This window comes from Elephantulus edwardii, unplaced genomic scaffold (assembly GCF_000299155.1).
Source record: "Elephantulus edwardii isolate Elephantulus edwardi_28Jun2011 unplaced genomic scaffold, EleEdw1.0 scaffold00075, whole genome shotgun sequence".
NCBI lineage: Eukaryota > Metazoa > Chordata > Mammalia > Macroscelidea > Macroscelididae > Elephantulus > Elephantulus edwardii.
Window position 1 is genome coordinate 6,735,808 of NW_006399825.1, and position 24,948 is coordinate 6,760,755.

Genomic DNA, 24,948 nt, shown 5'->3' on the forward strand with positions numbered 1-24,948 from the left:
CCCTCTATGAGGTGGATTGATTCAGTGACTGGGATAATCGGGATGAGAGTGTCAGAGACAGTGCGATTGGCACAGGACAGAGCAGAGTTTAGGGCTGTTATACATAGGGTCGCTATGAGTCACAAGCGACTCGGCGGCACACAACAACAACATCAGTCATAGAATGAAGTGAACTAGGAACTTAGAGATGCATATGTTGTTTTACATATAAAAACAAAGGCAAAGGCAAGGGCCAGCAATCCAGCCACATCGCTGGTCTACTCCAGGGAGGTGTCTAGGTTAACTGGTCTTAGTCCAGCCAACTTCTACAGCCAGGTGCAGAATGGCCCATTTGCCACCTCAAAGTGTCTGCCATGACATCTCTAGGCTCATGCTCATCACCTATTACATCATCCAAACTCTCTCCTACTTTCTCAAGGTAACCCAGCTGCATCTCTTCGAGTAGCAGGATTCATACCTTAGTTGCATATTTTCTTGTGTAAGGTTATGGATGGTGTAGTTATATTTTTCTTCAGCTTCAGCAAATTTGGCCAGGAATGTTTTTTCCAGATTCATTGCTGCCATTTTCTGAAAGACAAATACATTTTAAGAACTATATTTCCCAAAGTCCAGTCACCTAGGCTGTGGCTATATGACAGAACTGTGCAGGCATCTGGGTTCTCTCCATCCAACCCCACGTCCCACTCAGGCCAGGACTCACCTCTCTCTGCAGCTCTTGCTGGGTTTGGTAGAGGGCTGTATTAAGTGACTCTAGGATAGCAGTTTGTGCCTCCAATTCTTTATCTATGCTCTGTGGAAGAAGACATTGTTCAGGACATCAAGACAATGTCCATCTATTTATTCTCTACTCCAGGCCACCTTATTCATTATCCAGCTCCCAGATGTATAGCAAGTGACTGAAAAGACCATGGCCTGTATCAAGTGCGCCCAAATAAAAAGACTCAGTGTCTTTGAGTTGTGTTTTTGGAGAAGAATACTGCATATACCATGGACTGACAAGAGAACAAACATATAGATCTTGGAGAGAGTGCAACCAGAGTGCTCCTTGAGGCAAGGATGGCAAAGCTTCATCACACATACTTTGGGCATGTTGGTAGGAGGAGCTATTCCTTGGAAAGGGACAGCATACTTGGAAAGGTGGAGGATCAGCAAAAGACAGGACAACACTCGAGGAGATGGAGTAACACAATGACTGTGATAATGGGCTCACGTATGTTAGAGATGAAATGATTACTATTGTTCAAAGGGTCACCATGAGTCATACTCAACTCGCCGGCGCCTAGCAACAATAACCACAACAACACTCATTGCCCTAGGACCTGAAATAGTGTGAAGAACCACACAGATGTAACTCCTGCCTTTGTGGAGCATACATTTTAGAGAGGGAGATGGTGAAAAAGAAATGATTTTCTGACATAATTGCATTTCAATATTCTGTAGAAGTCCCTGACAGGAGATTTTCACTAAGTTGTGACTAATCCAGTCCATGGTCTTTGCAATTACTTGCTATGCATCAGAGAGCTGGACAATGGCCAAGGATGACAGAAGAAGAATCGATGCCTTTGAGATGTGGTGCTGGAGAAGAGTCTTGAACACACCATGGACTGCCAAGAAAACAAATTTGTCTGTCTTGGAGAAGGTGAAGATACATTTCTCCTTGGAAGCGAAGATTTTGAAGCTTGGTCTTACATACTGTGGGCATGTGGCCAGGACATCATGTGGTGAAAGACATCATGTTCAGAAGGGTGGTGGTACAGCTCAGGGGAAGAAGCCCCTGGATGAGATGGATTGATATAATAACTGGGGCAATGGAGGTTGGTGTGTTGGAATTATTGAGACTGGCTCAGAACATGGCAGGCTTCAGAGCTGCTCTACACAGGGTCACTATGGGTTCAGGAGACTCAACGGCAAATAACAACAAGAAAGAACCATAATTCTAAGAAAGAACCACAGGCAGTTGGTGAGGTTTTGAAGCTTCCTTTCAATTATCGTTCTCATGGAAGTACCATAACTTGTCTCAGAACAGATTCCTTTAAGGAAGCTGTTAATTTTGAGACACAAAGTTTCAAGGAGAAGTTTGGAGACCGGAGTTACATAGGGAGAAATACGAAACTTTTCAGAGCTCAGAACTTGGCATTGTACAGTTTAAGATCTTTTTTGAAAATAAGGGTTTTACTAGAAATGCAAAGTGTTAGACATTGAAAAGCACATACTGTAATTCTATTTTTTTTCCAGATCTGTCTCTAAATAGATTCTCATAGTTTTATTTTACATTTAAAAATCCTTTTTGATGCATTATAGTCAGAAAACTCAGCTTCATGTTGTCCATTTTTAGTTGTTTTGGTATTATCACAGATTCCAGTTTACCAAGAATATGTCCTTTTACTGATATGTCAATTCCATAGGAAAAATGGAAAAGCTTACCTCTTTGGTCTTTTTCAGTGATTCTATTTGCAAGATGTCATTTTCATGTTGCTTCATGAACTTCTGAAACAAATATATAATTTATACAGGTCAGCAATTGTTTAGGCAGTGCTCTGCATTGCCTGAGGCTGACAATGACACTTCCAGAATCTTGCCTCTGTAATACCATTGTAATACCATTCAGTGAACTCTTATGCAACTAAAACATCAGTGAACTAGCCATATGAACTGCTTCGGACCTGTTTTTCCATACTTGCTTTGTTATTAGTATTTATATGTTGTTGTTGAGTGCTGTCAAGCCAAGTATGACTCCTAGTGGCCCTGTGAACAACAGATCTGAACCTGTCCTGTCCTGTGCCATCTTCATCATCTCTGACACACTTGAGCCCATTGCTGCCATCACTGTGTCAAACCATCTGGTTTAGTTTCTTCCTCACTTTTGCTGACCTTCCACGTTTCAAAGCATGTCTTTCCCAAGGAACAGCCTCTCCTAACAACATGCCCAAATTATGTGAGATGAAGCTTTGTCCTCTCTGCCACCAAGAGGCGCTCTGGCTGTATTTTCTCTAAGAGACATTTGTTTGTTCTTTTGGCAGTCCATGAGATAGTCAGCACTCTACTCCAATACCAGAGGTTAAAGGTATCAATTCTCCTTCTGTCACCTTTATTCGCTGTCTAGCTTTCAGATGCACAGCAAGCAATTGAAAAGACCATGGCTCAAATCAGGCTCACCTTAGTCCTCAAGCTGACATTATTGCTCCTCAGTAATTTGGAGAGGTCCCTGACTGCAGACTTTCTCAATGCAATACATCTCCTGATCTCCTGACTACTGGTATCAAGGGTGTTGATTGGGGATCCAAGCTAATCTCAGTCTTTTTTTCATCTATCATGATGTTGCCTGCCTGTTGGTCCAGTAGCCTCACACACCTGTCTTTATTGTGGGGCAGAAGGTGGGACGCTTCCAGCACTAGTTAATTAAAAAAAAAGTCAAAAATACTAATTTACAAAAGCAGGGATTCAGTGAAGCTGTCATATGCATACCCTCGGCAGTCATACATAGAGGCCTACCCAGAGCAGCAGGAAGAGGACCCCAAAGCCCATGAAGAGCGAGGCCACCAAGGAGATGAGCAGCTCTTTGTAGATGTCCCGTGTGCACTTGGCAGAGGTTACCTCGTAAACGAAGAACCAGGCGGTGAAGAACATGCCAATGGCCAACAGCACCCCGGTCAGATGGAGGAAGACAGCCAGGTTCACCGGGCTGATGTATCTGCTCAGGGCCTCGAACTCCATTTTGCCGGGTTGGAGCAAGCCGTTGCTTCCGGATTTTTGTCTTTTTTGATGTTAAGATGCAATCCATATTGAAAGCTGTAGTCTTAGATCTTCTGCAGCAAGATCTTAGATCTCTCTTCAGGAAGAAAGATTGAGTCATATGTATTAAGACAAGTCGTTGATGCATCTTCTTCTGATCCTGATTCCACATCCTTCTTCACAGAGTCAAGCTTCTCGAAAGATTTGCTCAGCATACAAACTGAATAGGTATGGCTCAGCATATAGTTTAAAGAATGGGTGCAACACTTTCTTAATTTTAAATCATTGAGTGTTCCCTTCTTCTGGTCACACAACAGTCTCTTAGGCTAGGTTCACATTTCACATTAGCACAATTATTCATAAATATAAAAATATTCATATAGATGGCAAATGTGGGGTACAATTTTGTCTGAGACCTACTTTTATTATAAGGCTTTATCGGTATAGAAGTTCCGGGGAAATGTCAACAAGGGCCACTAGTCCTGCATGAAAGACAAGAATCCCACCACAGAGCTGCCGATGCCGCTGGGATGACTTCCCAGGTGGTATAAGCCATTAACGTGTTTAGTGGCTAAGCTTAGAGGTTGGAGCCCACCCAGAGATTTTTTTAAGAAGGAAGATCTGGTTACCTACATCTGAAAAAGCAGCCACTGAAAATCCTATTTCCACTGACACTTGTGGGGTCCCCATGAACTGGAATTGACTCTATGGTGACTAGTTTTACTGGCATATGCTTCATATTCCACTGTTTTCTATCCATTACCACTTTCACTCCAATAACCCTGGAAGGCTATCTAGCTAAAGGACAGCATAATTGTCAATCAGGAAAGCCGGGAGAAACTGAAGGCCCCGATAAAGACAATACTATTGTCTCCTAACAGAGCCACACCTGGAGACTCTGATGAACTTACATGACTATCTATTAGTTACCTCCTTCTCTCGATTGAAGTTCTCCAACATAGCTTTGCAGGATTCATTTATTTTCTTCTTTTCTTCTTCCGACTCGAACTCAAACTGTCTTCTCATCTTAGTCTCTGTAGAGTCAAGAAGAAAGTGCATATATGCATATGTGGGGAAAAGCAGATACATAAGGAAACTCGGACTATGTGAAAAGAATTGCAGACAAGGCCAAATTTAAGCTTCTTTCAGCCCGATGTGCTTAAGATGCTTAATAATAGCATTGCCGTGGTGGCTGTACCTAATCACATTGTTGTTGTTATGTGCCATTGAGTTGCTTGTGACTCATAGCGACCCTATGTACAACAGCCCTAAACCCTGCTCTATCCTGTGCCAATCGCACTGCCTCTAATACACCCATCCCAATTACCCCAGTCACTGAATCAATCTGTCTCTTAGAGTATCTTCCCCTCCTAACCCATCCCTCCACCCTCCCAAGCATGATGTCCCTCTCCAAGGACCTCTCCCTCCTTACAAGTCCAAAGTATGTCAGATGAAGCCCCAGAATCCTTGCCTCCAAGGAGCAGACTGGTTTAACCCTCTCTAGGATGAATCTGTTTGTTTTCTTGGCAGTCCAGGATACATTCAACACTCTTCTCCAGCACCACAGTTCAAAGACATCAATTCTACTTCTATCCTCCCTAGTCATTGTCCAACTCTCTGATGCATAACAAGAGATTGCAAAGACTATAGTCTGTATCAGACATGCCTTACTCTCCAGAGTGTCACCATTGCTCTTCAGTACCCTGGAGAGGTCCCTAACACCAGACTTTCCCATCGAAATATGTTTTTTGATTTCCTGGCTACTGGTACCAAGAAAGTTGACCATGGAGCCAAGCAGACTAAAGTTGTTAACAATCTCAATCTCTTCACCATCCATCCTGATGCTGCCAATTGGTCCAGTGGTGAGAATCTTTGTCTTCTTGACATTGAGCCTCAATCCATACTGAAGGCTGCAGTCCTTGACTCTCTGCAGCAAGCATTTCAGGTCCTGCTCAGTTTCAGCAAGCAGGGTTGTGTAATCTGCATAATGCAGATTGTTGATGAATCTTCCACCAATACTGATGCCATACTTCTCATAGAGCCCAGCCTCTCGAATAATCTGCTCTGCATACAGGTTGAAAAGGTCCCTGGCGTACACCTTTCCCAATTTTGAACCATGCAATGTTTCCCTGTTCTGGTCTGATGACTGCCTCTTGGTCCAAGTATAGGTTTCACATTAGAATGATCAAGTGTTCTAGCATTCCCCTTCTCAGAGTCAGCCACAGTTTGTTATGATCAACACAGTCAAACGCCTTTCCATTATCAATGAAACACAGAGAGAAATTCCTCTGGTACTCCCTGCTTTCAGCTAAGACCCATCTAACATCAGCTACAATATCCCTAGTATCACAACCCCTTCTAATCCCAGCCTGGACTTCTGGAAGTTCTCTGCTGTTGTGCTGTTCCAGTAGTTTTTGGATAATCTTCAGTAAAATCTTGCTTGCATGTGAAATCGATGATATTGTTCTGTAGTTTCCACACTCTTTTGGGTCACCCTTCTTTGGAATGGGAACAAATATAGATCTCTTCCAGTCAGTTGGCCAAGTGGTTGTTCTTCAGATTTCTTGGCACAACTTGGTGAGCACTCCAGGGTAGCATCTGTTAGCTGAAATACATCAATTGGTATACCATCTATTCCTGAGGCCTTATTTTTTGCCATTTCCTTCAGAACAACTTGACTTCTTCCTTCATCACCATAGGCTCTTGCTCATATGTAATTTCATTAAATTCTTCTGTGTCTGTCAATTCCTTTTGATACAGTGACTCAGTATATTCTTTCCATCTTCTTTTACTACTTCCTGGATCATTTAATATTCTGTCTAACACATCCTTGATTATAGCAACTCGAGGTTTGAATTTGTTCTTCAGTTTCTTGAGCTTAAGAAATGCTGAGCAAGTTCAGCCCTTTTGATTTTCCAACTCTAGCTCCTCGCACATTTCATTGTAATATTTTGCTTTGTCATCCCATGCTGCCATAAGGATTTGGCTCAAACATCTCTTCTTCATTTTTGTGTAGGTTACTTTAGATCTGCTGCTTATTATTTTGTCCATTCCCACTGCTAAAGTACCCATTTTGCTCTTCGGAGAGCATAAAAACAAAACCCTTGGTTAATATAAACTTTTTAGCAATAAAATGGATTTGGTACTTAGCAGTGGAATTAAATTGCTTTTCCAAACAGAGATCCTGTCAGCAGAGGCCAAGAACTAATCAAGAATAAGGAGCACAGGGGCAAACATGAATTTCTTCTTCTGGGTCATGGTTCTGAGAATGATCTGGGGTGAGTCTGTGCTGAGACTTATGAGCAGATAAAGTAAATGGTCTTCTCAATTGTTTGCTATACAAATTAGAGATGAACAATGACAAAAGATAACAGAAGAATAATCAATGCCTTTGAGTAGTTGTGCTGAAGAGTACTGAACACACATACCATGGACTGCCAAGAAAACAAACATGTCTGTTCTACAAAGGGTGAAACCCAGTGGCTCCTTAGATACAAGGATTTTTGAAACTTTGTCACACATACTTTGGGCATGTTGTTAGGATGGGCCAGTCAGAGAAGGGCATTATGCTTGGAAGAGCAGAAGGCCAGCACAAGCGAGGTATATCTTGGGTGAGATGAGATGGATTGACACAGTGTCTTGTGTTGGAGATGGTGAAGTTGGCTCAGGATAGGGCAGGGGGTAGAGTCATTGTACTTAGGGTCACTATGAGTTGTAGTCAACTCAACAGCACACAACAACAACAACAAAATAAATTCTGTAAAAACCTAGTGGTAGCATCTCAACTAGGACTTTGACAACATGTGATGGGTTAACATCCAAGTAATTGGAGTGGGAGAGAGAACCTGGATATGTTTCACCAGGATCACAGGGGAACCGTGAGACAGAAGAAACTTGCACATTCCATTCCCCACCTTTGCATTGGAGTCTTCGTGTTACCTTCTGACACTCCAGTGTCCCCTCTAGGGTAAATGGCCTTGATGATTTACTTGGATTCATAGTCAATATACTTGGTACCAGCAGTCAGGAGATTAAGAGACATAATACACTGGGACGTTCACAGAGAACTCTCCAAATTATTGAGGAGCAGTGCCATTAATTGTGCTAATGTGAAACCTATACTTGGACCAAGAGGCAGTAGTCAGAACAGAGCAGGGTAACACTGCATGGTTCAAAATTGGGAAGGGTGTACGCCAGGGATGCATCCTGTCTCCATACCTTTTCAACATGTATGCAGAGCAGATTATTCGAGAGGCTGGGCTCTATGAGGAGAATTGTGGCATCAGGATTGGTGGAAGATCTATTAACAATCTGCGTTATGCAGATGACACAACCCTGCTTGCTGAAACTGAGGAGGACCTCACGCACTTGCTGCTAAGGGTCAAGGACTGCAGCCTTCAGTATGGACTGAGGCTCAATGTCAAGAAGACAAAGATTCTCACCACTGGACCAATTGGCAGCATCAGGATGGATGGCGAAGAGATTGAGATTGTTCACAGCTTCAGTTTGCTCGGCTCCACAGTCAACACTCTTGGCAGCAGCAGCCAGGAAATAAAAAAGCGTATCGTGATGGGAAAGTCTGCTGTTAGGGACCTCTCCAAAGTACTCAAGAGCAACGGTGTCTCTCTGGTGACTAAGGTGCGCCTGATACAGGCCATGGTATTTGCAATCGCTTGTTATGCATCAGAGAGTTGGACAATGACTAGAGAGGGCAGAAGGAGAGTTGATGCCTTTGAGCTGTGGTGCTGGAGAAGAGTACTGAATGTACCATGGACTGCCAGGAAAACAAACAAACAGATTCATCTTGGAGAGGATTAAACCAAGCTACTCCTTGGAGGCAAGGATTCTGGGGCTTCGTCTGACATACTTTGGACATGTTGCCAGGAGGGACGGGTCCTTGGAGAAGGACATCATGCTTGGGAGGGTGGAGGGACAGCGCAGGAGGGGAAGACCCTCTATGAGATGGATTGATTCGGTGGCTGGGGTAATACCTTATTCAGGTCATGGTCTTTTCAACTACTTGTTATGCATCTGAGAGCTGGACAGTAAATAAGGATGACAGAAGAAGAATTGATAACTTTAAGCTCTAGTCTTGGAGTGGAATACTGACTATGCCATGGACTGAGAAAAGAACAAATGGATATGTCTCGGAGAATGTGCAGCCAGAGTGCTCTTTGGAGGCAAAGATGCTAAAGCTTCATCTCACATACTGTGGGCATGTAGGTCAGGAAAGGCTGTTCCTTGGAGAAAAACATCATTCTTGGGAAGGTGGAGGCATGGAGAAAGAAAGAAAGACTCACAACCAGGTAGATTGACACAGTGACTGAAGCAATGGGCTCAAGAGATTTTGAGGATGGCACAGAGCAGGAACGAATTCAGATCTGTTACTCTCAGGGTCACTATGAGTCATACTCAACGTGACGGGACCTAACAACAAAAATCTACATTTCAAAGGGTAATTGGTTAAAGCCCACTAAATTTTTAACAAGAACAGGACTGTGATAGGACATAGAATAGATGTGTGGATAAAAAAATATCTATTCCTATCTCAACAAGTTTCCTAGGCTAAGCCGTCGAATATCCTCAGTGGGGTGGGAAGTACACCGGAAAGTACTTTGATTCAAACTCCATGTTAAACATAATGTTGTTGTTTGTTGTTATGTGTCATTAAGTGGCTTGAGAGGTGTAGCAACCCTATATACAAGAGCCCTCAACACTGCTCTATCCTGTGCCAACCTTATTGTCTCTGACACACCTATTCCAATTACCCCAATCACTGAATTGATCCATCTCATCGAGGGTCTCCCTCTCTTTCTCTGTCCCTCCACCTCTTCAAGCATGTCATCCTTCTCCAAGGACTGGTCCTTCCTTGCAACATGCACAGAGTATGTCAGATGAAGCTTCAGAATCCTTCCCGCTAAGGAGCAACACAGTTTCACCCTCTTCAGGGCAAACCTGTTTGTTCTCCTGGCAGTCCATGGCATATTCAAAACTCTTCTCCAGCACCACAGCTCAAAGCCATCAATTCTCTTTCTATCATCCCTAGTCATTGTGCAGCTTTCTGACACATAGCACACAACTGGGAAGGCTATGGCCTGGAACAGGTGCACCTTAGTCTCCAGCGCGATATTATGAAAATATTTATCCAAACTGTGTTACCTCACATCAATACTTAACACTCAAATTCAGAAACTCAGTGGACTAGTGGTAAGGAGTTGCACTGCCAACTGAAAGTCTTGTGGTTGAGATTCACCAGCTGGCCTGCAGGAGAAAGATAGACAATCTCCTCTGATGTGATTTATAGTCTCTGAAAAGTCACTGAAATGCCAGCTATAAGTCAGTTTTGACTCAATGGCACATAGCAACAACTATATCCAGACAGCAAGCCTCCAATACTATTGAAGTCTCCACATTTGTTTCTGCTCATGAAGAAAAACTCAAAACCAGTGAGTCTGAGAAGGTGTCAACTGAGACCCTCAGTTGGCTCAACTCTGTAACAGACTCCACCTTGCTTGGGATCCTTGCTTTCTTGAAAACTCCTGACACTTTCCATCTGAGAGCTCAGCCTCAGTAAACCCTGAGCCTTAACCCCTCGAGTTAAGGTCAAGCAAAATGGCAGGTTTTGATGCATCTATCAGTAAAAGTTAGAGGTTATTCGATTTACTTTGCTGCAGCAGAATCCTTTCTCGCTCCATCTTCTCATCCTTCTCCCATTCTGCTTTCCGCTTTGACCATTTGTCCTCCATCTCATCATAAATGCTGTCCTGTAGGGTCACAAAGACACCATGAAGAAAAACGACATAATAAAAGACTTTGAAGAGACTATCAACTCACACCAGGGAAGGTCCCTGCCCAAGACACAGTGCTCTATCCTTTTCCGCTTGGCTCACTGGGACCCTTGCTGTAAAGTCCCTGCCTCGATGACTTGTGAGAAGAGTAATACTTTGATAGTCTCACCACTAACCCAAAGACCACACCTCTCTGGTGGTTTGAATTCAAACAAAAGTCTGAGGGAGAAAGTTGGGAAATCTCCTCCCATGCAATTTACAGCATCAGAAACTCCCTGGAGGGTCAGCTATGAGTTGATTCCCATTTGACAGCATGAGTAAAAGTCGTAAAAACCAAATAGTGCGTGGACTTTGCCCCAATGAAAGATGGCTTCCTTTGAAGATAGAATTCTCCAGGTCAAAGAACCATAGGCTAGCTCTCCCTGATTGAATCATTCATCAAAATCAAAGAAGAAACTAAGGGAAATACCTAATAATTAAATATTTAGGAAACAATGAAAGGTTTTTCAGACTGTCTGTTTTTTTCCCCTGTTGTTGTTAGGTGCCGTAGAGGAGAGTGTGACGCATAGTGACCCTATAAACAACAGATCTGAACTCTGTCCCACCCTGTGGCATTCTCACACTTCCTGACACATGGGAGTCCACTGTGGTAACCACCATGCCTATCTGCCTGGTCGAGGATCTTCCTCTCCTTCGCAGACCCTCCACCCTTCTGTGCATCTTGTCCTTCTCCAAGGAATAACCCCTCCTAGCAACACGCCTGAAGTATGTGAGGTGAAGCTTCATCATCTTTGCCTCCAAGGAGCACTCTGGCTGCACATTGAACAAACGTATCTGTTTGCTCTCTTGGCCATCCGTGGGATGTTCAAGTGCTCTTCTCCAACACTATAGCTCAAAGGCATCAATTCTTTTCTCATCCTTATTCATTGTCCAGCTCTCAGATATATAGCTAGTGATCGGAAAGATCATGGCCTGAATCAGACGCTCCTTAGTCCTCAAACTGACATCATTACTCCTCAATAATTTGGAGAGGTCCCTAACTGCAGACTTGCCCAGCGCACTGTTTCTCCTGATTTCCTGACTGCTCTTACCAAGGGTGTTAATTGTAAAATTCTTCTGTGCTTGAGGTTAAATCAACCTAATCCAATGCCAGTTTTGTTGGTTGCTCCAGACTTTGTAAATACAAGATCCCAGGAGGGTGGGAGACCTAGGCGTTTTTACTGTTGCCAAGCACCCTTACTGGGCTGCTTATCTAGGATTCATTACTAAGTCAAGGACCCTGAACGCACTTTCTTTTCATCAGCAGCAGGGCTCACACCAGACGTGGTATCCACGCTCGTAATTGTGTTTGATCCTTTATGTGGACATTCTCTTTCACAATTTTTAAGACTGGTGTGCAGCTCCTTTTGCCCATGCCACAGAGATCAAGCTCTCTAGAGAGGGGTAGATTGAAGCCAACAGAGAGTATACCCAGGAGACTGAGGCAGTGGACATGATCATAACCCTGACATTCCTCTTAGACTCTGAGCCGGGATGTTCTCCCTGACAATAGAAAGGTACACCTTGAAAAAATGAGTTTTAGACCCAAGCTCAAAACTGAACCTGAGTGAGCAATGTTAGAGATGGTGCTGGGCTTAAACTCCTTCGAGAAGGTGACTAGCTGACCTCCCTGCCTGGGACTAAGGGTTTTCCTGAGATGATGGACTTTGAAACATGTGAAATAAGCTGAAAGGGTGAATGTTAACTATCTCTATTTTTCTCCCCTTTCCAAATCCATAATTATGGTTGTAGTCAATTCCATCTTGTAGTGACCCGATAGGACAGAAAAGAACTGTCCTACAGGGAGGGTTTCAAAGGCTATAATTTTTATGGCAGCCAACTACCAAGTCTTCCTGCCACAGAGCAGCTGGTGGATGCCAATTATTGATCTGTCAGTTAACAGCCATGCCAACAAGGCACACATAGTTGTACTCTCTTGCCCTATTTTTTCATAAAGGAGAAAAGAATACTTAGTCATTAAAAAGTAGGGGCCATTTTTACACACCCGATTAAAAAAGGTCTGTAAAAGCACACCTAGGATCTGTGGAATATGATGTCATGTCAGCAACAGTTTTCTAGAAGTAAGAATTTGATCAGTGGTGGCTTTTGCGTATTCTTGGTGATTTTTTTAATAGTGAAATGCCATCTCACAGACTTTGGGAGTAGTTGACAGAACAGCCAGTCCTTGGACAAAGACAACACAGTGGGAATGGTAGAAAAGGAAAGAAAAAGAAGAGCCTCAGCAAGAAGGGTTGACATGGCAACTGTAGTGATGGGGTGGAGCACGTCAGAGGTTATGAGGATGCAGGGCGGGCAAGACACAGAGCTGCTCACTAGGAGTTCACTCATGGGCTCACTAGGAGTCATGCTTGACTCAACAGCACCTGACAACAACGGTTTAGAGAGCAACAACAAGAGGCATTGAAAGAAAACATAAGTAGGTAGTATTAGTATTAGTATCAGTATTAGTATTAGTATTAGTATTATTGCAATAATTTAAAAAATATATTTCAAAAATTCTCCTTAGGGGGAGCTCTGGTGGCCTAGTGGCAAGAAACTGCACTGCAATCCCAGAGGAACACGGTTCGAATCCACCAGACGCTCTGCCGGAGAAGGAGGCGCAATATCCTCCTGTACCAGTCAGATCTGATTTGACGGGTACACGCACACAAGATAATAATAAAAAAAAATTCTCCTTAGGACATGGGTGACTAATTTCCTACCCAGTACAGCTAGCAGCAGTTAGGTGCAAGAAAGCTGGGGATCCAGAGAAAGAATTTCCTGGGCAAGAAAGAGTTGAGGGTTCACGCCAAGGTCAGATGATGTGTCTCTGACTGCCCTAGAACAGCAGAGAGTACTCTCTCTTACCTGATACATATGAAACATATTCTTCAAAAATCTATATTCCTTCTCCTTTTCATCTGGACAAAAAGAAAACAACAAAACCAAGATCATCAGTATTCCTCTGATCTGCACGCTTTCAAATTCAAGTGGGAGTTTCCTGCATACTTTCTTTACTTCAAACGAGTCTCCTAGCAGAGAAAACCTTGATGTGCCTCAGAAAATCACTCAGAAAGCATAATAGAAATGCAGATGTCCTATCTCCACCCCAAATTCACTACTGGATTGAAGTCTAAGGGGAAGGTCCTGCTTTTGTTGATAACATACTTCACAGCCATTCTGACACTTGAAGATCAATCCCCAGGGATAAGCCTACATCTGCGAGAACAAGGAGAGCAAAATTTTGTAGCTGTGTCTGTACATCGCTTTTTAAAAGAAGATTGTCAAGTTTACGCTAATTATTACAAAAATCCCACATGTTCTCTTTACAAAGTTAGCAAAATATAAATAAGATCTTATCTTTGAAAAATTTAAGAAAAAATCAAGGAAGTAGCTTATAGACTCCTCCTAGGTCAATCTAAAATCCTGATTACAGGATATGTACTATGCTCTTCACAGAGGCAGCAAAAACATTGAGATAATGGCCATTGTGGGTCAAATGAAATTTAATGGCATATCATTTTGCATGAGGATACTTGTTGGATTTTAAGTTGTTGTAAAGTTGTAAAGTGCTGTTCACTGACTATACAACTCATCATGACCCCATGATTAGAATCTTGTGCTATCTCTGACATGCTCAAGCCCACTGTTACAGACACTGTCTATTTCTCTCACCGAGGGACTTGCTCTCTTTCTTTGACCCTCTACCTTTCCTAACATGACATCTGTTCCCAAGGACTGGCTGCCTTACATTTGTAGAACTTGAAAATACACTACTAAAAATGACTTCACACCCTTCTTACTAATGTCCTCAATTTCCAGATGGAGAAAACTGAGACTCAATGAGTTTAAGGTACTTGCTCAAACAGATCACAAAAGTCGAGCCAGGCTTGCCCATCTCCCAGGCATAGTAAGAACACTGCTAGAGCAGCTTTCTCCTCTTTCAGTTTGTCTGCTCGTCCCTGACCTTAAACTTGGTCCATCCTCCCTTGACGGCCACCCTGTGGGAGGCCCCAGTCCTAGACCCTCAGAGATGGCCTTTCACCTAGCTGTGTTCCCCATTCCCCCCACAACATACCCAGCTTTGCCTGAGCAGCCAATCTCTCTGACTTCAAGGCTTCTTTATAATTTTTTTCCAATTCCTTGAGCTCTGCTGCATGAGCCTCTTCCAGTTCCCTATGGAAGCCCCAAGAAGGGCAAAGACATCAGTGAAGAGAAGTTCACTGATCCTCCTACCTGCTCTTTCTTCACACAGAAGACTGCAGGCAGCCTCACATCCAGGAACACACTCCTTAAATCCCCTCACTGTGTGCTAAAGGATCCAAAGTATGTTTTGAATACAGTTGGTGGGGGCTCTAACTCCACTCCCTACCAGGCAGCCTGGCCTTCGCTGACAGCTAACTAGGGAATCTGTGGACAGTTTTTGCTCTAAGGATAACTTCAGAGCCCAGGGTGCAGCCAGCCTCAATTCCAGAAGCAGAGAGGTAAACGCTGGTGGAGTTCCAGAAGATTGTTAAAATGAACAGCTGTGGCTCCTTCCCTCCACCAGCATTTCTGAGACTGCACTGCTCTCCAGCACTGCAAGCTGGGAGAGGAAGTGGAGATTCTCCTGACCCACACACACAACCCCTTTCATTTTTTCCCCCCTTGTTTTGTCTTTGCTGTTCAGGCTGTTGTCCTCCTATAACTTCAACTTTGGCCCAGGTCTGAACTGACAACCAGGAAAAGTAGAGTTGAGAAGAGGAGAATGTGTGGGGTGACGTGGCAGAAAATGGCAGCTGCCTTCCACAAAAAAATTCATACTGTTACATGTCACTGAGGTGGAACCAACTCACAGCTGACCCTGCGATGGGTTTTCAGAGGTGGTAAAACACACGAGAGGAGATTGCCCACCTCTTTCCCCCTGCACAACAACTGGTGGATTTGAACATGACACCTTTGTGTTTACAGCACAATTCCTTACCACTAGGCCACCAGAGCTCCCTGCAAAATGTTCATAGAGAACAATAGCAACAACAACAACAACAACAAAAATCAATCTTCTTAGCAACTAACAACAATAAAAATAACAATAAACTAATTGGATGAGAAACCATAAAAACGGAAATCACCTTTGTGCTATTCTTCTGTGGCCTTAAAGAAAACCATCCTGCTCTCCATGTCCCCCCTCCAGATCCCGTTTTGCTCCATGCGGAATTCCAGTGAACTGCAGTCCCACAAATGATGTGGGGGCCTCAGGCCTTTAACACATCAGAAAACATACCTGTTCTTGTCTTCAAACTTTTGCTGCATCTTTGTACACTGCATTTCCATTTTACTGGAGAGCTGGAGAGGAGATCTCACATTAACAACACGGAGGTGAAGACTTCCGCTCCAACCCACGTCTTCTGAGCAGAATACACTCTGCTCCCCAACTTCTCCCTTTATGCTCTGCAGTGCTCACAGGGCCCATCACTCCTGAGGCAAAGGAACAATGCTTGCATTGTTCTATGCTCTTAGGCACTTAATCGGGTCATAATGCTTGGTAGGCAGAAACAATCTTTTCCTATAGATGGGCTTGTTGGCAAGTCTGGTCTCTTTGTTAGTCTGATTGTAATCTCTTCACAAAACTATGACCTTTACAAAGTTAACAGGAGAACAAACAATAAATGGAGAGGATGTGGAGAGATAGGAACTCTCATACACTGTTGGGGAGGATTATAAAATGGCACAAGCACTCTGGAAGGTAGTTTGGCATTTCCTCAAAAAGCTGAATATAGAAACTCTGCATGACCCAGCTATTCCACTGGCAGGAATAGACCCCAAGGAAAATAGAACTGAGACACAAATGGAGATTTGTACATCAATGTTCATAGCAGTGTTATTCACAATTGCAAAAACAGGGAAATAGCCCAAATGTCCAACCATAATTGAATGGATTGAGAAGTTGTGGTAAACTCACACAGTGGAATACTGTGTAACACTCAGGAACAATGATTTTGAAAAATACTACATAACTTGGGAGAGACTGGAGAGCATTACGCTGAATGAACTAACTCAGTCTCATAAGGACAAATACTGCATAAGACCATAATTGTGAAAATAGAAAGGTAACTAGTAAAATGTACATGGTGGTCCAAGGGGGGGAAGGGGTGGGAGCAGAGGGGTGAGGATGGGCAGGGGGAAAATCACAGAGTTCCACAATTTTGTGGGTAGAGGGAGGAGGTATAGGAAATGGGAAAGATCTGGTGGGCATTGAAAAAATGGGGTAAGAGTGGATATTGTTCAATGGTGATTCATCCTATAAAACACAATGTAGGAGATGACTATATGAACTACAATGTGAATGAAGAAAAGTGTGAAACACAATGTATATAAATTTTGTATGCAAACCAATATAAAATAAAAATGAAAAACAAAAAACTACGGCCTAAGACTCCGAACCTACTTTGAATGAACTTAAAGGTCAGTGTTATTAAGTTCTTGTTGACAGAATGGCCATGTTCTTGCAAGCAGGATTGGCTCAGTCTCTGGTGACCCAACAATCTAACATAACAGAAACTTCTGGCCAGTGCTCTAGGAAGAATGGACACTTCAAAACTAAGAAGTGGTGACAATTAGCTAAAGCAAGGGCTCAGGGTTTGTCCTTGGGCCTCCTCCTTCATCCGGGGAAGGAGTTGGACTATAGAGACTGAGATTATCTGGCACGCACACGTGGTCAGTCACCCCAGCAGCTCGGACAGGAAGCACCATCAGGGTAGCCAGCACGCCTCCTTTTTTTTTTTTGGTGAACAAAATGGTGTTCTTATTAAATGCTGTTTCCAATGTAAGGTCTCTGCATGGAAATAGTCTCTAATATGTCTGTAGCACACACTGGGCTTACTGGGCCAAAAGGTTTATCTTGCTCACCGGTCTACAGTTAAAGAGCTGAAGTGATTATATACAAATTATTTCACATCTCTGAGCCTCAGGCTTCTTGTCTATTAATTGTTGTTGCTTCTGTTGTGCACCATAGAGTTGGAACCATCAGATAGCCGACCCTCCAGTGAGTTTTCAGAGGGACTAAATCACACTGGAGTTGATTGTCCACCTTTCTACCATGTGGAGTTGATTGTCCACCTTTCTACCATGGGCAGAAATTAAACCACACACCTTTGCAATTGCAAAGTGTAATTCCTTACCACTAAGCCACTGGGGCTCCCTTCATCTATTATTATGTCTATTAATAGGAATCATAGTAAACTCTGCAGGATTTTAGTATAAAGAGGCTAATGAGTCAGTAGTATTCAGACATGTCTGAAGCCTGTCAGAGGCTGGGCTTGTTGGAGGAGTGTCTGTCTAAGAACTGGGAAGCAGCTGCTCACAAGCAGTTTTCTATAACAAGAGGGCCGTGTGTGTGGCTGGAGGATGTTTTTGAGCCTAGTTTCAACAGCAACAGGAAGTGGGGACTGGTGCCTCCAGGAAGCACTGACTGTGTCGGTGCCATTAGTGACAGGTTCAGCAACTTCTACAATTAACTCACCACAAAAACCATAATAGGGCCAGATGGGAGATGGCAGGCACCCCTCATGTGGTGACAGTGCCACTGAACATGCAGTAAAGGCAGTATCTGGACAACTTTCAGAAATAATTGCTTTAGAACTTGAGCAAGACTTGAACTCTCGCAGTTATACGTGGGGAAGGAGCCACAGGACTGTTGGGTGACCACAATCTGATCTTCAGATGGCTACCACCTAGGCAATGAGGCTTACATGAGTAAACTGCTTGATATTGTGCTGGCATATAGCAGGTTTGGAAAATATTAGCTCTCCTCTGTGAGATCTGAAAGCTGGATGTTGAATAAGGATGAAAGAAGAACTGATTCCCTTGAGCTGTGGTGTTGGGGAAGAGTACTGACTATGCTCTGCACTGTCAAAAAACAGAAACGTCTTGGAGAAGGTGCAGCCAGAGTTGTCTGGAGGCAAAGATGATAGAGCTTTGTCTCACCAACTTTGGTCGTGTTGCCAGGCAAGGCTATTTCCTTGGAGAGGGAATGATGCTTGGGAAGTGGAGGATCAGTAAAGCGAGGAAGACCTTCAATCATGTGATTGCCACAGTAACTGCAGCAGGGGGGCTTGAGTGTGTCAGAAATTGTGAGGATGGCACAGGACAGGAAAGGGTTCGGATTAGTTGGTCATAGGGTAGCCATGAGACACATTCGACTCAATGGCACCTAACAACAACAACAACGACCTAGAAAGTTGCCCACTAACCCAAAAGTCACTCACCAGTGTTTGGGCAGACTTGTGGTCTCTGTTCATCTGTTCTATTATCGCTGTTAGTTCTGAGATCTGTTCTTCAAGGACAGAGTCCTTAGTCCTATGGGAGAAGCAATTCTCTCACCCCCAGAGCGTGGTATTTCATGCAACCTGGGCCCTCAGAATGATGGTGCTGGTCCATCACATGGTGCTGGCACTTCTGAGAGGATTGGAGCCTCTGGTCTGTCAGTTAGTAGCCAAGCACATAAACTGTTGCATCTCCAAGGAGCTCCATACATACTAATAGGTAACAAATACTTAAAGACTTCTGTGTGTGTTTATATTTTCTGGTGGTTGTGGTTTCGATTTCTGTCTTGGAAAGGTACATGCTCATGACAAGCAAACGTGAGGAATAAGATGCTGGTAGGGAAGCCACTGCAATATGTAGTACAGGTGAGAACAAGAGATGGTGGCATAAGCATCAGGAATTTCACTACTAACCCGAAAGCTGCACTACTCTGGTGGTTCAAATCCACCAGCGACTCCATGGAAGAAAGACGGGGAATTCCTCTCATGCGAGTTACAGCCAGGGGAACCCAATGGAGGGTCAGCTGTGAGGAGATTCTGAATTGGCAGCAGTGAGTCGAGTTTGAGTTAAACTGAGGATAGAAGGGTAGGAGGTACAAATGAGGCATTTAAGAAGTGGGATTAAAAGGCACAATGACTCATTTGATATGATGCTGGAGGACTAACAAGTGGGTGAGATTGCATGACAGAGAGGCTGGCATTGTGTTTAGCCTTGATGGAGTCAGGCTGGAACCTTCAGAGCATCTCTCAGAGGCATCAGTTGAATGGTATTTTCATGGTTTTTAAAAGAGATGTATTTGGAAGTCTCACAGCAGACTTTTCAATGAATATCTTATCTGTTTCTTACTCCCAGGGAAAATAGCTCTCAAGAAGTATGAAGGACACTACAACCAACCATTTTCCAAGTCATTGCCTGATTTGATCTTCATTTAACCCTTTGATCTGCTGACTAATGGAACCAAAGCAGAGAGAGGAACCAAAGTATGAGAGGAAGCAAGCAGGCACCAGGAAACAGGGGGAAGTATGCTGTAAGCCTGTACCATCTTTAGAGCAAAACTGAAAAATTTGCGCAGGGACGTGTCAGGGGGTTGTCTGAGAGGCCAGGTCGAGTCAGTTGGGAACACCATTTAGAGCTGGATGATGCTCTGAAGACATTACCTGGAAGTATCTACTTTTCCTTTGGTTGCTGATTCTAAAGTCTTTTTTCTGTCAAACATCTCATCCCCCAACGTGACAGAAATCTGCTCTTTATTTCGAAAGAGGTGGTAACCTGGTGACACGTCTATCTCTTCCTAGGCATCAAAGTGAAAGATAAGGTGAGAATGCAGCTTTAAGAGCCCAGATGCCTCCAGATCTTCTATAACTGCCTTCTTCACATCATAGAAATAGAGGCATGAGATCAGGCCCACATCCCCTTCCATGTCCCTGCCCCCTCCCGTTCCTGCTCATCTTCAGCACAGATTGTTATTCTGAGATCTAATCCCAATATTCAACTGGCTCCTGGATGTACACTCAGCTGTTCTACATGCCTTCAAGCTAAAAATGTGCAAATGGAATCTCCAGTGTTCTCCCCTTCAGTCCCACACTCTCTTCTGAGTGCTTCATCATGGCTGGAGGCCAGGAGGCAGCCAGGTATTATGGAAGCCACATAGGTGTAGGAACTAAATAGCCCTGAGTTTGAATCCTACCCCTGCCTCATCTCTGTGCATCAGTGTCCTCATAGAATAAAGGTACCCTTTCTTTGTGCACTCTAAGGATAGTCACAGGTGGCCTGCTCTGAGCATGTGGTACACACTGGCTTCAATTAACTGCCATCAGCTGGTCTCCCTAAGACACTCTTCTTGCTTTACACCAGGAGGAACTGAGTGGTGTTTAGATGCTGGCTATGGATCTAGTTTATCTGAATTCAAGTTTTGCTATTTATCAGCCGTATATATCATGCAATAATAGCAACCCCTCTTCATGGGATCATTATGAAAGTTCATTTATGAAAGTAAGCGTGTGTAAAGGCTCATGCCTGCACACAAGTGCTCAATGAATGTCAGTCCAGCCCCTTCTCCCCAGGGCTACTCACATAAGGTAATTCTTTGCACTCTTCTTGTTTTCCAGAAAGAGTTTTTACTCCATGAAGGGAATGTTTGCTGAGAAAGAAACCAGAAAACAAAGGTAAGTTGAGAGCTGAGAACTATCCCCTGATCCTGCCTTCCATCTGACCTCCGCTCACCTGACCTCATTAGGAGATGGAGTGGCTGGGGTCTATGGTAAAGGGCCTTATGAGTAGTTTCTGCCCCAGAAGGCTGTGCTGAAGATGGTTCGCTACATGCACATGCGCACAGGCGCACACAGAGCGTTCAGAGGACCACGTGGAGTGGTCACTGGAGTGAAGCATTTTATATAAACAAATATTCTGGATAATGAAATATATTACCCTAAGGCATGCAAATACAAATTCCAGGCTGCTTTCCATTCGGATCTCTATGTGTGCTGTATATAAAACAAACAGCCACACCACAGCCGGTAACCAGGAAGTCAACCAACTCCGCGTCTGTCAGAGGAGAACCGTGATCCATGGCATTTTCAGTGGCTGACTTTTCAGATGATCACTGGCTCTTTCTTCTGAGGCGTCGCTGGATGGGTTTAAACCTCCAACCTTTAGGTTGCAGCGGAGCATGCTAATCATCTTCAGGGTCTCCTTAGCAAATAATAGATGCCCAATAAATATTTTCAAAGGAATGGAATACAATAATTCATTCAAAGACCTGAAACAAAGTAATACTTCTAACCTTGTAATATGTGGATCAGTGGTCTATTTTATTTAAAAAAACCTTTTTAATTTTATTCTCGTTTACTTACAAATTTCATTTACAATTTTTTTTCCTTTACAATGTTTTTCACGGATGGCAATACTTAAGGATACTTTGGGCAGTATATTAAATGATCCAGAAAGTATCAAGAGAAGATGGAAGGAATACACAGAGTCACGGTATCAGAAGGAATTGGCTGACACAGAAGAATTTCATGAAATGACATATGAGCAAGAGCCTATGGTGATGAAAGGGGAAGTTCAAATTGTTCTGAAGGAATTGGCAAAAAACAAGGCTCCAAGAGTTGACTGCATACCAATTGACATATTTCAACAAACAGACACTGGCCTGGATGTGCTCACTAAGTTGTGCCAAGAAATCTGGAGAACAGCCAGCTGGCCCACTGACTGGAAAAGATCGATATTTGTTTCCATTCCAAAGAAAGGTGACCCAACAGAGTGTGAAAATTATCGAACAATATCACTGATATCACATACAAGCAAGATTCTGCTGAAAATTATCCAAAAACATTTGGAACAATATGTCAACAGAGAACTACCAGATGTGCAGGCTGGATTTAGAAGAGGTCATGGTACTAGGGATATTATAGCTAATGTTAGATGGATCTTAGCAGAAAGCAAAGAATACCAGAAGAATGTCTATCGGTGCTTCATTGACTATGCAAAGGCTTTTGACTGTGTGGATCACAATAAGCTGTGGCTGACTCTGAAAAGAATGGGAATCCCAGAACATTTGATTGTGCTAATGCGAAACCTATACTTGGACCAAGAGGCAGTTGTCAGAACAGAGCAAGGAGACACTACATGGTTCAAAATCAAGAAGGGGGTCCATATTCTGTCTCCATACCTTTTCAATCTGTATGCAGAACAGATCATCCTAGACACAGGGCTATACGAAGAGCAATGTGGCATCAGGATTGGTGGAAGAATCATCAACAACCTGTGTTATGCAGATGACACAACCCTGCTTGCTGAAACTGAGGAGGACCTGAGGCGCTTGCTGCAGAAGATCAAGGACTACAGCCTCCTATATGGACTGAAGCTAAATGTCAAGAAAACAAAGATTCTAACCACTGGACCAATTGGTAGCATCAGCATGGATGGTGAGGAGATTGAGATAGTTAACAGTTTTAATTTACTTGGCCCCACAGTCAACACTCTTGGTAACAGCAGCCAGGAAATCAGGAGACGAATTGCATTGGGAAAGTCGGCTGTGAGGGACCTCTCAAGAGTACTGAAGAGCAACGATGTCAGGCTGGAGACTAAGGTGTGCCTGATCTGGGCTATAGTCTTCACAATTATGTGCTATGCATCAGAGAGTTGGACAGTGAATAGGGCTGATAGAAAGAGGATTGATGCCTTTGAGCTGTGGTGCTGGAGAAGAGTGTTGAACATATCATGAACTGCTAGGAGAACAAACAGGTTTGTCTTGGAGAGGGTGAAGCCAGAGTGTTCCCTGGAGTCAAGGATTCTGAAGCTTCGTCTGACATATTTTGGGCATGTTGCAAGGAGGGACTGGTCCTTGGAGAGGGACATCATGTTTGGCAAAGTGGGGGGAAGAGGAGAGGAAGACCTTTGGTGAGATGGATCGATTCTGTGACTGGAGCGGTGGGAATAAGTGCATTTGAGATTGCTAGGTTGGCACAGGATAGAACAGCATTTAGAGCTCTTGTACATAGGGTCGCTATGAGTCGCAAGCGACTCGATGGCACATAACAACAACAACGTTTTTCACTCAAGATCTTCCCTGTTTCCTTAACCCATCCCTCCCTCCACCCATCAAATTGTGTGACCCTATGATTATGTTCCACACTGATCCTCACCCCTGTGCTCTGCTCCTTCTTAGATGCCCATACACATTTTACTAGTTATCTATTTCTACAATAATGGTCTTATACAGGATTTGTTCTTATAGGACTGAGTTTGTTCACTTAGCATAATGCTCTCCAGTCCCTCCCAAGCTAGGTAGTAATTTACAAAATCATTGCTCCTGTGTGCTGTGTAGTATTCCACCCTGTGAATGTACCATAATTTCTCAGTCCATTCTATTGTGGTTGGGCATTTGGGCTGTTTCCATGTTTTTGCAATGATGAATAACACTGCTATCAACATTGGTGTGTAAGTCTCCATTTGAGCCTCAGCTCTCATTTTCTCGGGATATATTCCAAGCAGTGGAATAGCTGGGTCATATGAAATTTCTATGATCATCTTTTTAAGGAAATGCCAAACTGCCTTCCAAAGTGGTTGTACCATTTTACAATCTCATCAACAGTGTATAGGAGTTCCTATCTCTCCACATCTTCTCCAACATTAAACTGTTAAACTTTGCCATTGCTACTGGAGTGAGATGTATCTAATTGTGGTTTTGATTTGCATCTCTCTTTTTTAAATTGATTTTTTTTGAGAGCTAAAGCAGCTTTATTAAGGGAGACTCAGGGTGGGATTCCTTGGTCTAGAGAAAGAGACAGAACAAGGAAAACCGCTTGATTTGCATCTCTCTTACCAGTGATTTTGTGCATTTCTTCATGTGTCTGTTGGCCATCCTAATATCTTTCTCTGTAAAAAGTCTTTTGCTCATTTTGTAATTGTGTGGTCATTTTCTTGTGGTCCTGTAGGATTCTGTAGACTTTTGATATGAGACCCTTGTCTGAAATGGTAAGTTTTTGATGTGCACAGATTTAATCTTTAGAAAGTCCCATTCATCAATTTTATCCTGTCCAGAATGTGCATTTCTGGCTGTATATTTGGCAGTGTCTTTATATCATAGACTAGACCGTCTAAGCTTGATTCCAGTTTGTCTCTGATGAACTTTATGGTTTTGGGCTTTACTACCAGGTCTCTGATACACCTTGAGTTGATTTTTGTCTTTTGAGATGTGGATCTGTTTCAGCTTTCCACAGGTAGTAAATAGCCCAATTTTGCAAGCTCTATTTGTTACAGAGGTTGTCATTTCCACAATTGATAGGTTATATTTCCTTGTCAAATAACAGTTGACCATAGCAGGGTCCATTTCTGGGTTCTCAATTCTTTTCTATTGGTCTATGTGCCTGTTGTCGTACCAGTACCACACTGGTTTGGTTACTACCGCTGTGTAGTAGGTTTTGAAGTCAGGTGTGCTATGCTTCCCACTTTTGCTTATTTGGGGCTTTGTGCCTCTCCAAATAAACTTGACAATTTCCCTTTCTATGCAAAGGCATTCGACTGTGTGGGTCATAACAAACTGTGGCTGACTCTGAGAAGAATGGGAATCCCAGAACATTTA

The 24,948-nt window shown here is 43.3% G+C and overlaps 1 protein-coding gene and 1 pseudogene across 1 annotated transcript in view; both read right to left on the reverse strand.

Annotated features, from left to right (window-relative positions):
- ALS2CR12 (amyotrophic lateral sclerosis 2 (juvenile) chromosome region, candidate 12) overlaps nucleotides 1-24,948 on the reverse strand; it is a 33,671-nt gene that overhangs the window by 2,739 nt on the left and 5,984 nt on the right. The window contains exons 2-12 of the mRNA XM_006889145.1: nucleotides 20,937-21,003; nucleotides 20,035-20,154; nucleotides 18,806-18,913; nucleotides 15,823-15,884; nucleotides 14,638-14,735; nucleotides 13,428-13,480; nucleotides 10,397-10,496; nucleotides 4,663-4,766; nucleotides 2,425-2,487; nucleotides 701-790; nucleotides 458-567 (exon numbers count right to left, since the gene is read on the reverse strand). Of these exons, the coding sequence (XP_006889207.1) occupies nucleotides 458-567; nucleotides 701-790; nucleotides 2,425-2,487; nucleotides 4,663-4,766; nucleotides 10,397-10,496; nucleotides 13,428-13,480; nucleotides 14,638-14,735; nucleotides 15,823-15,884; nucleotides 18,806-18,913; nucleotides 20,035-20,154; nucleotides 20,937-21,003 (975 nt within the window). The remainder of the gene's footprint in view (nucleotides 1-457; nucleotides 568-700; nucleotides 791-2,424; nucleotides 2,488-4,662; nucleotides 4,767-10,396; nucleotides 10,497-13,427; nucleotides 13,481-14,637; nucleotides 14,736-15,822; nucleotides 15,885-18,805; nucleotides 18,914-20,034; nucleotides 20,155-20,936; nucleotides 21,004-24,948) is intronic.
- On the reverse strand, nucleotides 3,475-3,714 carry LOC102854694 (annotated as a pseudogene).